The sequence below is a fragment of the Atta colombica genome, unplaced genomic scaffold (assembly GCF_001594045.1).
Source record: "Atta colombica isolate Treedump-2 unplaced genomic scaffold, Acol1.0 scaffold96, whole genome shotgun sequence".
Classification (NCBI taxonomy): Eukaryota; Metazoa; Arthropoda; class Insecta; order Hymenoptera; family Formicidae; genus Atta; species Atta colombica.
The window spans coordinates 1182805-1197172 of record NW_017259590.1 but is presented as its reverse complement, the minus strand read 5'-3'; the positions used below and the strand labels follow the sequence as shown (position 1 = coordinate 1197172).

General features: G+C 35.7%; 2 protein-coding genes across 2 annotated transcripts in view; one reads left to right on the top strand and one right to left on the bottom strand.

Annotated features, from left to right (window-relative positions):
- The window catches only part of LOC108693735 (triokinase/FMN cyclase-like), a 5231-nt gene extending 4608 nt beyond the window's left edge, over positions 1-623 (bottom strand). Inside the window, exon 1 of the mRNA XM_018202846.1 lies at positions 436-623. The gene's annotated coding sequence lies outside the window, so the exon portion shown is untranslated. The remainder of the gene's footprint in view (positions 1-435) is intronic.
- A 4735-nt stretch (positions 624-5358) lies between these two features.
- LOC108693607 (protein ELYS) lies at positions 5359-13287 on the top strand. The gene is made up of 6 exons (XM_018202642.1): positions 5359-5388; positions 5576-5944; positions 6047-6344; positions 6548-12514; positions 12818-12899; positions 13036-13287. Exons 1-6 carry the CDS (start codon positions 5359-5361, stop codon positions 13202-13204), a joined length of 6915 nt encoding a protein of 2304 aa, XP_018058131.1. The 3' UTR covers positions 13205-13287.
- Positions 13288-14368: the final 1081 nt, after the last annotated feature.

Here is a 14368-nt window from a genome sequence, read left to right as displayed (position 1 = left end):
AGAGAGAGAGAGAGAGAGAGAGAGAGAGAGAGTCGTGCAAACGACTATCTGATCCAATATATTAATTTAAATGAGAATAGTCATATTAACGGTATTAAAATAATAGTGTAAACTTTCAAATCAAATCACATTAGTCGTCAAACTTGGAAAATTTGAAATATTATTTAATATACAATTTTTACTTTTCATCGATTCCTTATAAATAATTTAAACTTTTTAATTAAATTTGTACGAGCAAATATAAAATTTATTTCTTTAAAGAAATAAAAAATTAAGAGAAAAAAAGAGAGATAGAAAGAGAGAGAGACAACTTTCTATTATTCTTATACGAAGGATGACGAAGTATAAAATTGTTTTATAAACATATCTGTTACCCTTTATTGATTGTAATGAAGCAATAGCATTATAGAAGCATATTTTTATATGTATACGTACATCTGGTGACAGTACAACTCTGTGCGATACATGATGTTCTAGTTGCGGATACGTATAGGATAATCCGGATAAAGTCTCGAACACCGTATCGTCTAACAAGTTAATTAAACTCTTTGACGTTGCCATTGTAAGTCAGATGGAACACCAACATTGAATTCCACATCAAATAAATAGAGATAAATTTCAACAAGATCTATAAATCCAATGATCCCCACCTTCAGATCCCGGGTTATCAGAATGCTTCGTATGTGACGTATCACATATTTGATAATCTAGGTCTATAAATTGTAAACGGAGCGACAAAATAAAAACATTAGACTCAATTCTTTATTCACTTATACTAGCGTGAATGATTTAAGTTTCTCTTATATAACACAACTCTTACGATTCTTACGTTCGTGCTTTTATAATCGTTACAATGAATCGAGAATATAAAAATTCAGATACAATTTAATTATCTCTCGAAAATATAACTATTGAGAAAAAAGACAGCCTAGATTATTTAATCGAAAAACAGGATGGGATTATTCGTAATTATTCGCAGTGTGTGCATGAGTTGAACTTGATATTCGAAAGATTAATTGAATTGATCAAAATATTGAAAAATATACCCTTTTTAAAATCAGAATGTATATCATGTGTATGTAATCTACAAAAAGAGAAATTTTACATTTTTTGAAAAAATATTTCTATTCTCCCCCCCCCCTCATTTTCATAGATTGATATTACATATATATAATACAAAGATAGTAATGGAAAATAAAAAATTATCGCGAATGCCTATACAGTATGTCTGATTGTTTATCGATTTGTAGTCGATATTTTTTTCGACTTAAGTAAGTTTTCAAAGTCGATATTTAATCGACTGTTAAAATAAAATGACTTTCGGCTTATAGTCGATATGTCCAGATACTGTACGAATTATTTCATTGGCTGCTGAGCATCTAAAAATAAATTTAAGGAAGCCTTAAATATAAGGCCTGACTATGAATACGGACATACGCATTGAAGGATGAGATTGAAGATTGGAAGATTAAAGTTTGACGAATCAGAACAAAAGGAATCAAAACTTCTTTGTCCTCATCGGTGAAATTTCAATCTTTAATCTTTACTCTCAATCTTCAATGCATAGTCTGATTCCGGCTTTACTCTTTGGCCGATATTTATAATTAGTTCTTATATTCAAGATCTTAAGTTCAGCCTTGAGGTGTCGCAAACCAAAGATCACATTAACATCTTAAAATATTATTTAAGCCAGTCTTGAAATAAGAACTGACTGAATACCGACCTTTGTCTTTATCTAATTCTAAAGACTAGAAAAAGGCGAAGAGTGAGTTGAATCGAAATTAAAGTTAATCTACATTGATAGAAATGGGCATAAGTCGACTACATTGGTTGATTGGCAACTGGTTATATAATTGGGACATATTTGTCATCTTTTAATCAACTAAAAGTTGACATTCAATCTAACTCAAATCGACTTTGGTCTTCTGCCGACAGACTGTGAGATATATGCGTCAATTTTAAACATTCTGCTCATTGGATGACTAAAAAAAGATTGCGAAAATTATTAAATAGTAGAGAATTTTTTTACTCAGTTTGATTCTAGTTATCATAAACTATTATTATACATATAATGTATATATACACACTTTATATCTAAAGAAACGGTCCAGCTAAATTTTAGCACAATTTCTTAACATCTTTTAATATAATTTGCCGATGACTCGGCAAAAAAAACATTGAGATGAACAATAACTCAAATTAAAGCTTGAAATTTTTTTTGACAACCAAGAAAATCAAAATTGAATCACAAAAACTGTTTTACAGTGGCGAAAGTTGAAGAAATCTTTGAAAAATAGGAAAATAAATTTTTTTAAACTATTGCGCTGCTCAGAGGAGTCCATTGTCTGATACAAAAATTTATGAGTTTTTAAGATCATTTCTTTTCTAGTAAATCCATATCTATTTTAAATATTTTTTAATTAATTTAATTTTTTGTTAAATTTAAAAAAAGTTTAATTTTTCGTTAAAATTATGTCATTTTGAAATAAATGTTACGAAATGGATTGTTTTTGTAAAATCTATAATTCAGAAATAAATTATCGCAGAAAACTTAATCAAAAGGAAAAATTTTAATTTTAATTTTAAATCTTAGAACTTTTTTATTTTTTCCACGATAAGCTAATGAACAAAGAATATACTTTTTCAAAATGGAAAACATTAAGCGATAATAAAGTGTATCTAATTTGGATAAGAATTTAACAAATAATCCTGAAAAGTAGATGTATTATATATACGAGAACAAGTCAATAAGTTCTTAGAAAATCTGTCAGAAGGTACTCGCACTGCCATGTCACATTACTTTTTGATAAATAGCATTTCTGATTACTGTCAAATTTTGAGCGAAATTCATCGCATGGTTTCATTTCTGTAGACGATTAAAGCGACAACTTTGTATTTTTTGCAAAATAGAAAAAACGAGTTTCATGCAGTGATCAATCATCTATATATGAAAGATTTAACGCCGAAAGAAATCAAAGTCGAGTTGGATAATGTTCGTAGCACATCTGCACCAGCGTTTGCGACTGTATACAATTGGGTGAATGAATTTAAACGTGGTCATACATCCACATGTGATGTACCTTGTTCGGGACGGGTCTAATTAAGGCGGCTACGCCTGAAATCATCGATAAAATGCACGATATTGTTTTGACTGATCGACGAGTGAAAGTATGCGAGCTTGTTGAGGCCACAGGCATATCACATGGCACAGTGATTTCAATTTTGCACAAACAATTGAATATGAAAAAACTATCGACAAAATGGGTGCCGCGTTTGCTCACTGTGGACTATAAGCGCGACTGTATGACGATTTCAAAACAATGTTTGGAGATGTTTCAATGTAATCCAGATGAATTTCTGCGTCGATTCACTGTGAACGAAATATGGATCTATTACTTCACACCTTCCCGAGACAAAGGAACAGTCAAAACAACTTTACCAGCTCCGAAAAAGGCGAAGACCACAAAGTCAGCCGGAAAGGCCAGTTTTTTGGGATGCACGCGATATAATTCATATCGATTACCTTCCGTTGAAGCAAACGATCAATAGCGATTACTACGCAGCTTTATTGGACCGTTTCAAAAACATTTTAAAGAAAAAACATCCCCATTTGGCGAAGAAGAAAGTGTTCTTCCATCAAGACAATGCACGGATTTACACGTGCCCGGCACTGATAGCCAAATTCAACGAATTCCGCTTTGAATTGCTTCTCTATCCAGTATATTCGCCAGATTTAGCCCCCTGCGATTATTTCCTGTTTCTAAACCTGAAGAAATGATTCGAAGGAAAGAGATTCACTATCAGAGAGCAGCTCATCGCCGAAACAGAGGCTTATTTTGAAGAGTTGGACAAATCATATTATTCCGACGGTTTAAAAAAGTTAAAGAATCGTTGAATCAAGTATATCGAGCTGAAAGAAGACTATGTTAAGAAATAAAAATGAATTGATAAAAAAAAATGTATTTTATTATGTTTTTCTAAAAATTTATTAACTTGCCAAAAATATGTTCTTGAAGAACATATTTTTAAATTCAATTCCTTTTTTAAAATATTGTTTTACAATGATTTTTTAAAAAGTCCTTTTTTTCACATTCAAAAAAAATTCACATCATTTTAATCGTGAAGAAATAGAAAAGTTTTGAAATTTAAAATTTATATTTTATAAATTTTCCTCGATCATAAAGTTTACTATGATAATTTGTTTCTAAAGGTATTCTAAGAATACGATCTGAGGATACGCAATGCTGCAAATATTTTAAAGCGTTTTTTGATTTATCAATTTTTAAAATTCTTTTTTTAATTCAATCAAGTGCTTCAAAGCATTTGTAGTGAGACTTCGATCGCAGTCTGAGTTACAGATTTCTGTTTTATTTATAATTCAAATTTCTCTCGTATCACCAACGAAATACTGTCGTTGGTATCCATAGTCCGTTCTTATTTCAAACTATCTTAAGAGCCTTAAAATGTTAATACGGTCCTCTGATTCGTGATTTTGGCTGTGTTTCAAAATTTACTATCAGTACTGAAATGTATAATACACATAACGTAGATTGTAGATTTTCAGTACTGGCTGTGAATTTGGGAACACAGTTTTCTTAAGACTTAGGATCTTAGGATAGACGATCTTGAATATAAGATCTGACTGATATTCACAAACGGATCTATTTAAGTCCGTCTTAAGTACAGTCTTAAGATGTCATGAACTGAAACTCAGAGGGCTGCATTAGCGACTTAAGAGATTACTTAAAATAAGAACCGACTATGCAGTATTCACAATCCATTCTTATTTCAAGATTGCCTTAAGTAATGTCTTAAGACGCTAATACAGTTCTCTGATTGGTTCATGACTTCTTAAGATTATACTTAAGACGGTCTTGAATGTAAGATTTGACTATGAATACCGGCCTAAGCATTTATTGGACTACAAATAATTAGATCGAAAATGGCGGTTAAAATAGCCAATAGGAAAGTATCGGTATTTCGGCTTAATAAAAAGATTGCGTTATTTCGGTAATATCTAGAGTTTTAATTATTCATGACCGTATACGCCATCTATGTACTGTCTATCCTTTTCGCATTGTCGTTAGACGGAGGAAGAGAGAGTAGGAAAATGAATGATAGATAATATCATTTTCGTACGTAATACGATTCCAAATTACGCCGTCGTTGTATTCTTCTGATAAGTCACTTTCCGTTGCACGTGCAATTTCATCTCTTATGTATGTATATGTCTTCCGGGTAATTGCAAGAACAAACGTAAGGTTTGGCGCCAACATAACCTAACCTTATTGCGAGCCGTGTAAAAACGATTTTTAAATGCGACTTTCACTGATGATATTACGGTAGCTGGCCTGAAAGATGAAGGAGTTAGAGGAAGTCAACTGCGAGGTAACATTACAACATAAAGATATTTCAATTATTGATATAACCTATCGTGATTTTGGTAACGTTCTCAATTGATATTTTTCTACTTTAATTCGAATTATGCCGAAAATATAAAACAATGAATGATATATAAATGAAGAGCTTATTGTTTTTACATATCAATAATTTTCTCGATAATTTTCTCGTGTAGATTCGCAGGATCGTGAATCTTCAATTTCCTGTGTCAAATTGGTTAAAAAATTTAGAGTATGGTCAGTCTACGAATCTTCAAGAGTACGACAACGTTAATGATTACCGTGGAGGATTTCTGCATAATGCAACATATGCATGGCTGAGTTATGGTTGCCACTTGGTAGTTTTTAATGTAAAAATAGGAGAGACCGTTAGCAGTTGGATGTTTCGTGGTGTTGTAACATCAGTGTCCCAATTCCCTATTCAATCTGGAGAATTTCCGTTACTGTTGGTTGGAATAGATAATTGTGCAAGCAGACTGAGAGATTCTTCTGGTTTAGTGTGCATATTTGACTGTACTACATCCCGTGTTTTGAGAGCTATTCGTGTAAGTATTATCTTCTAAATCAGATTCATTTTAGTATTATCGAATTAGTATTAAGGATTGTAATTAAAGGTATTCTTTTGTATTTTGCATGGTGTTTTATAGATGCCATGTGGGATAGAACAAGTATGTGTTGTGACGGGTGGTGCTGAATGGGAAGAATTCAATGATAAAAGACCTGATAACATATTAAATGAAATGGATGGAATGGCCTGTGTAGCTTTGCGTAATCTTCAACATATCATGATTGATCTTCGGAGAACTGTATGGGATATGGATGATTTATCTATTGTTATGGATGAAACATCACCAGCAGAGATATATTTTCCATCGGTGAAACAAATTATTGATAGACGTCAATCCATTCGAGAAAAACATGCAGCTTATAATTTGCTCAACAACCGTAAGTGCTAGTAATAAATGATCAAGTTAATATTTGTGTATATCCAAGTTAATATTTGTTTACATGTTGATACTATATTAAATAAAAAATATGAAATAAAGAACAGATTAGTATACTGCCTTCTATATGCACATGCATCTCTGACACACAAACTTTGATTAATATTATATCAGTAATTATTTAGAAATTTAATATATTTTTAGGTATAGAAAAGCACATTGGCTTTAACAGAGAAGATTTCGAAACATCTCCTTTGCTCGGCGAGACTTTGACCACAGCAATCATTAGTTCTACAAAAATTGGCTGTTTAATCTCCGGCTGTTTAGGCAGAGTGATAATTTGGCAGAATGATGGTTCCATAGGATGGATCAGTACACCCATTGATGAGAATATGATAGTCACGCATTTGGCTTTGTTGGAACCTACAGATGATCCTAGACCTTTTTATTATTTGTGGGTAGTGTACCAGGACGAGTTGTCAAAAGCACCACCAATATTGCGAATGTACGCCATGCTATTTGAAAGGAAATACTGTGATAGAGAGATAAATTTGTACTTTAATTTAGAAGATGATCCCAGTTTGAAGTTTGAATCGGAGTTGAACGAAGGAGACAAAGTTATCAATTTGTGCACTGTTGAGAGAGAATCCAACCCAGAACAGACCGACTCGACCACTAGAAGAGGCGAGGATAATTTACTGCTTATCGCAACCAACGACAGAGTATTTCTGTTTGACTTGAATCAATGGTACAAAGAGCAAATGCCGCACACCATTAGCGAGTGTCAGAATCCAAATAGTATATTGGCAACGTATCGTATACGATCGGACATACAAAATGAGGAAGACAATCAGGTCATAAATTTTGCATATGTCCCACACAGTTTGCAAGAATTCTCCAGCAGCGGCCCGAGTTCATCAGAGGAACTGTTCTATCCCAATTCTTTGTCACTTGAATGGGTGGAGTTGAACTCAATGAAATTGACGTTCTGGATAACTCGTGGTATTCAGACCGATTTATTACGTGAAATAGCTATGACGGGTCCTATCATATTGATACAACCGTTTGAAACGTTTCATAAATGTCTTTCTGTTGGGTTAGTGCCGTTCAATTCAGAATTCTCATTTGCCAGCGATCAGAATGCACAACGAGAGATGTTGTTGTCCCTCTGCTTAGAACAGCGATGGTCCAGTTTTCTGATAAAATGCGCTATAGAGTGGTCGGACGGTAGTGCCTCTTACTTGTATCCTACTTTCCTCAAGTGGGGCATTCAGAGAGCTTCTACGATAAAAATGATCGCGGATCGACTCTGTATTTCTTTGTTCGATCAATCAGGTAGCAGCATTGGTGAAATTGACGTGAAAACTTTGCGGTTTTGTTCGCAACAATTGGAATGTTTGTCCAATGTAGTGGCTAAATTGCCATCCACGGCGGTTGACTTGATGAAGCAACGAAGGATGTTGAAACGCGTGTCCTTATATTTTCAAGTACTTCTTTGGTTCTACGACGTGGGTCTGTTGCCCGAAATGCAAGATTTAGAAGAAGAGAAGCAAGCAATGGCGACGGCAGAGACGCTAGAACAAGAAGAAGGAGAAGAGGAGAAGAGTACGCTACCTATCTCCTTAACGCTAAGAGTGCCTTATCCTTATGCGAAACTTTCGGTGCTTTATAAAGAGAAACGAGCACAGTTGTTAAAAAACAATGGCAGTAATAGTGAAAACGAAGAAGATTTATTTATTGATGAGCTAATAATGCGTGAGTGTTCCACGTTGAAAGCACAATGGGAAAGAGAGGGTGGCATCGTCATGCATGGCTGCTATCCACCGCCATCGCTGCAATCTCTACTACGATCTTATTTAACCGATTGTCATCAGACGGAAATAAATGAGATCAATTGCAGACATCAGATTACAATTTATCTCCTGATGGACCTAGCTATACTGCTGCAGCGGTCGTATCCCGCGGTGAAACAGCTGATCAAATATCCGTCCGCATTCATGATGAGCCCGAGTCTTATCAAGCTCACTCAGGCATTCTGGCTACTCGATCACGAAAATTATCAAGAATTTCTTGATACAATGACTGGTCAATTAGTTTGCGATTCTGATATCAAGGATTGGCATCATAGATTCATATTGCGCACTTTGGTGCGTAACAATCAACACAAACTGGCGCTCTTGTATCTTCGTGTGAGGAAACCACCCTTGTCTTCTATAGAAGAACAAGGTATGGCCATGAGCCTTTCGGTGGAACATGGCTTAGTACAATCCGCTTTCCATTGTCGACCACCCTGTCACTACGAACAATTATTAACCAGCTTCTTTCGAGCGTGTAGAAAATATAATAAGCTCGACGAGGTTCTGCATTTAGTTCTGGACTCCGAGGAGGAGGAAGTGTTTGTCAAATTTCTCGAAGAGAATAAGATGGAAGATTTACGACTATTGTACTATCTACAACGATGTCGTTATACGGAAGTAATTGGCGGCTATCCGATCCGGCAGTACCAACCGAACGTAGTCAAAGACGTGCAGTCTACATCGTTCATTATGCTCAGCGCGTACGAAATGACCTTGCCTGATATCACGAAACGATTCTCCATGAACGCGACCATGTCGAATTCGGACACAGATCTAAAGACACGCTATTCCAGACCGATGTCACATTGTAAGAGCCACGATAAGCTGCGAAATATATATGAAACTGTGATTACAAAGGCCAGAGAGACTTATTTACGAGGAGAGAAATCTCAAATTCCATTTGTCAGTGCGCCTTGCACGTCATTGAGACTCAACAGTCATGGCGTAAACATGAATTGTGTGTTATTTCCGACGCTGACGCATAAGAGTCGCGGCAAACGCACAGTTGATCAGATCTACGAAGAGGATGATACAGACGATATGCCGAATGACGTTAAACGCCGGAAACTAACAGACGAGAACATCTCACCGAGCAAACGAATTTCGGAAGAATCAAGATTGATGGAGACTTTCGAGACGCCTCTGGTAAAACGCAAACCTAATGTCTCCGTGAATAAAGATCGTGTTCTAGAAACACCGCAATCAATTTTGAAAATTAGACAACTTGTAAGAAGCTCGACGTCTCCTACTGTAATGTCCCAAGCAAAGGAAACTACCGATAGAATGTCTGAAAAAGAAAGAAAAGTTAGTAGACAAATACGATTTAACATTAATCAGTCCAAAAAAACTTTGATGTATGAGGAAGAGGACGAGAAAGAAGAAAGAAGACAGAAGGAAAAAGAACAAGATAATGAGGCTGATGTTCCCCTTAGTTCGAACGAAGCGAGTAATGATACGTTCTTCAGTCCAAACGCAAGTAACAGGCCAGAATATTATGAAAGCGCGATTTTGAGTGACAGTAGCAGTCCTTCTGGTAAGATTCATTGCTACGCCCGTCCGCGACCCAGTCTCAGAAGAAGTGCCTTACAATCGTCCGTAGAAATGCCACAGGAATTTTACACGGATAAAGCAAGTGGCTCGTCCGTAAACTTGTCCGCAGCGATCTCGAGAACTTCCGAAAAGATAAATGAACAATCCTTTATCTTAGGTACACCGAGAAATCGCAGCTCGTTGTTACCAATCTCCATTTACTCGACTACTATACTATCCTCTGACAGCAGCGTCGGCGATATTAGCTATCTTACAAAGAGATCAGGACGTACTAATCCGCAATGGACACCGCCCAAGGCAAAAGATAGTGACGATAAATTTACCGTTACGTCTACTCCACTAACAAGGATTACAGTTTCTCAGACATCTATTGATAACAAACGAACTATGGAAATAGACGACATGAATAACTTGTACGAGATAAAGGAAGATGATAACATACTAAACGAATCTAAAAGATCTGTGCATCATATTGAACAATTTGGTTGTGATGGAAGTGATTTCGCAAAACAAGAAGATAGTTTAGATAAAGTCATAGAAAGCAACAATCAACAGAACAAGTACAATAATGGAAGAATCGCGAGGGAGGCTAGTCCAAGTTTACAGAATTACGAGTTGCCTATACTTTTCGAATCTGAAAAGATTGCGGAATCGAGTCCGATCGTTTCAGATGAATCTGACGAGGAATTACTTATATTGCGAAACGACGAGGATAGTGACGAGCACGAGGAGACGTTCGAGAGTTTGGAAGACGCGCAGATGCATTTGGATAGTCAAATTCCTGCTTCTTGTTTATCCCGCGAGATTTGGAATCCAGGATATAGAACGGAAGAATGCAGTATGACGAAATCTAATGATTTGCAAGAATCGATGCAAATAATAGGTGACGTTGATTTGACTGATGACGAATCTGCGAATAGCAGAGCTGTTACACCAGTAGTACCTGATGAAGTGGATAATAACAAAAAAGAGATACATTTGATGCCAATTATTCCTTCAGAACACATATTATACGACATGTCGAATATTACAGACGATGAATCCGATTCCAATGCTAAAGAAACTGAAGAGCCAAAAGCGAAAAACGATAAATATTCTAATTTACAAAGATCTTATGTCACACAAAATGTCGAAATGGAGAAGAACAATAAAGCCAATGAGAAGGATCGCAAATCAGAGCGTAGGAGCAAGAGCGTTCCAAAAGAAGATCTCGATGAGACTTCATCGTTCCGGCAGCAATCCAACGTCAATGTCCATGACAAATCCGACAAAACTTTTTCAAGCTATGTAAAACTATATAAAGTAGATGATAGTACGATCGAAGTATCCGAGGAGACTAAAGAGAAGGTTGAAGACATGACTGAGGAGAAGCTGTCAGGTAATCAAAGTTTCTCGAAAAATAAGAAAAATCAAACTGAGATCATGGATGTTTCATCTGTACGTATGACTAGATCACGTAGAAGTTCGGTGATAAAAGATATCTCGGCACGGCAAATAGAGTCGGAGAAAGTCACCCGTTTACGAAGATCAAGTTCAATGATGAAGGACCCTTTAAATTTTTCAACAGATCATTCGTCGCAGAAAACAGATTTCGAAATATCATCGCGTTTGAGGAGAGCAAATTCAGCAGCGAAGGAAATAAAGATGGATTCTCCCTCGGGAAAATTACGTGGCCGAAGAGCGAATTCTCTTGCGAAGGACATATTAATGAGCTCAGTGATAAGCTTAGATGAGAATTGTGAATCAGGAAACTCCAACGCACAACCATCAATGAGGAGAGGCCGCAGATGTACATCTGTAACGAAGGAATACTCTCAGCCCAATACAAAGGATAGCGACTCCGAGAGCGTCAAGGATGAACTACCAGTAAGGAGAAGCACAAGACTTGCTTCTTCCGCGAGAAAAGAATTACAAGACACTCCTTCTCTAGGAGAGAGGAGTTTCGCAAAGTCAGGAAGCGCGACATGGCTCGTAAAACTAGTGAGTGATGACGAAGAAGGCGAGAACGCGAACAAGAGATCTTTGCGACGCACGAGAAAGTCTTCGGTGTCGTCCGATACGGATGATGCAACGGCAAACAGATCATTGAGATTATCCATGAGGGACAAGGAATGTTCGAAGGAGCCAGACATTAAAACGACTCGAAAACGCGGCAGTTCAGTACCTAAAGAGATGAAAACGCAGCCTATAGGATCACTGCGACGTAGGTCCAGTAGTATTATTAAAGAAATCATTCCGGAAGTCGCTGAGCCTCCGGAAGAATCAAAGAAATCCAGGAATTCTGCCGCAAGAGATACAGAAGAGATTGTCGATAGACTAACGACAAATGCGCGCGTTCGAAGCGCGTCGGTACTCTCCGTGCCGGAGGAATTGGAAGAAATTTTGAGTCCGTCAATAAGAGAGACGAGATCTACCAGGAAGAAGGCTGTGCAAAATAACGCCAGAGAGAAGAGAGCGTCCAGTGCAGATGTGACACACACAGATATGAAAAGAAGAGTCAGAAATGTTGACACAAATATCACGGTAGTATCACCGATAGCGGAAGAGTTAGTGGAAGGAGATGAAAAGATAGATATTGAAACCGTGCAAGATACTCCAGCGCCTAAAAGAAAAACTGCATCAGTCACGATGATCAAAGAGACGAAAACGAATACCGTGAAGTCGAGACGAGGTAGACCGCGCAAGATCAGTGTAAGTCAAGAGTCCAGCAATCTGTATTCGTTCTCATTGCCGGAGAAAACGGATGATGTACCATTGGAGAAAGGTAATTTGAAAAATTAGGCCGCTTACCAAGTGAAGTGGTCTTATGTTGCAAGGAACGCTCTATGTAATAATAAACGGAATTTTTTATCAATATCTCTTTTGAAGGATTTGCTTTCAAAGATCTTTGTGTAAATTATTCTTTAAATTCCCTTTTCTTTCCGTAGAGATTGTATTTTTATCATTTTTTTTACACAATTCATTTATAGTCGACTTCTATCCAATTTGGAACGTGTGTATAATTCCATTCATTTGTTGAATAGCAGATTTTAAATAGCGGTTTGAAATCGTACTCTTCTATTTACAGACATTGGAGAGGTCCCGAATTATGTGTTCTCACCGCCTCAAACCAGATCTAATAAAAACATTTCTTCAAAGCAACATCGTAGGTTGTTATTCATTGATTCGATATAACTACCCTCATCGCTATGTGTTTTATCATTTTTAAAAACTTCATTTGTCTCTATTTCGTCTCTTCTTATCAGAGAAAAAAGTCTTTTAACTTATATTCTTTATTTTTCACAGAAAAATGAGCTCGTTCATACCGAGTCCTTATCAAGAAGGAGAACAACGATTCACTATCCGGCAATCTCACAACATCAAATCCGGTGCTCGTTTAGTTAAAAATTCTTTCGGATCGCGATTTCGAACAAGATTTGTTGTATCTAAAAGATCCAAAAATACAACAGATTAAAACTGGAATTTCCCAAGAGTTCTACGCACATTTTAGATTTGTAAGTCTCAATACTTGTAAATTCCTTTCACATATTTCTTTTATCATCGCAACATGTTTTTTTTTACGTATGCTTCTGTCAATTAAAACAGTCGATTACTCATTGCAAAGCATTAACTTTTAATACTTATAAGCACGGTGCGTGTGAAAAAGAAATATTAGGAAACGTTAACATACATAGAAATTGTTGACCAGTTTTAGCATCTATATTCTGGTAAAAATATAGTACAAAATAATCTCTCTGATATGATAAATAATTATGAATGCTAATAAACAAAGATCGAAAGATTTAACTTATATCCCAGCATATCCTAATTAGAAAATAAAAAAAACAATTGCTTTGTCTAATATTGAAGTTCTAGCGGAGACAACAAGTTCAATTGTTTGCAAAAATCGGAGAGAAACAAGATCAAAAACTTGAATAATCTTATCTTTTTATCTCAATTTGTTTCGAATGACGATTAGGTAAAGTATCTCGTTTTCTTTTTTTGATTGGAATATATTTTAAGTGGCGGGAGGTGATTGACTATTCCAACAATGATATTTGGAATATATGCTAATGTGATGTTGAAAAATACTTTTTTTTTCCAACAATACATAGAAATTCTAAGATTGTTTTTATCAAAGATTAATAAACCCGCATAAGTGAATCAAATTACATTATATATGTTTACAGTTGCATAAAAAAAGTTATGTTTCATTCAATCTAAGATATATCATGTTATTTTTGTATCGATGCACGCGCGAGCCGGTGTACGATCATACGATTACAATGAGTGTTATGTTAAATAATGTATTTTAATGGTAAATTATCATTGAAAAATGTACAGATGTTTTCATATTATGCGTGCGTACATACAACGTTCTTTGATCACGTAGTATTCATTCCATCTATATGTACATTTTTTAAAGATATTTATTGTCGATAGTGTCAGTTTTTTTTGTTAATATTTCTAGATTTTCATTTTGTAGCACAGAATTTTTTGCTACATATTTTGCATATATAGTACATGCTCCTATAATATTTTCGGCAAGAAAACAATGTATCATATCTTTGTAAATAATTTATTAATATACTCATGTATAGTTGTATCAATACAATAAATGTAAAAGAAACTTACGCAT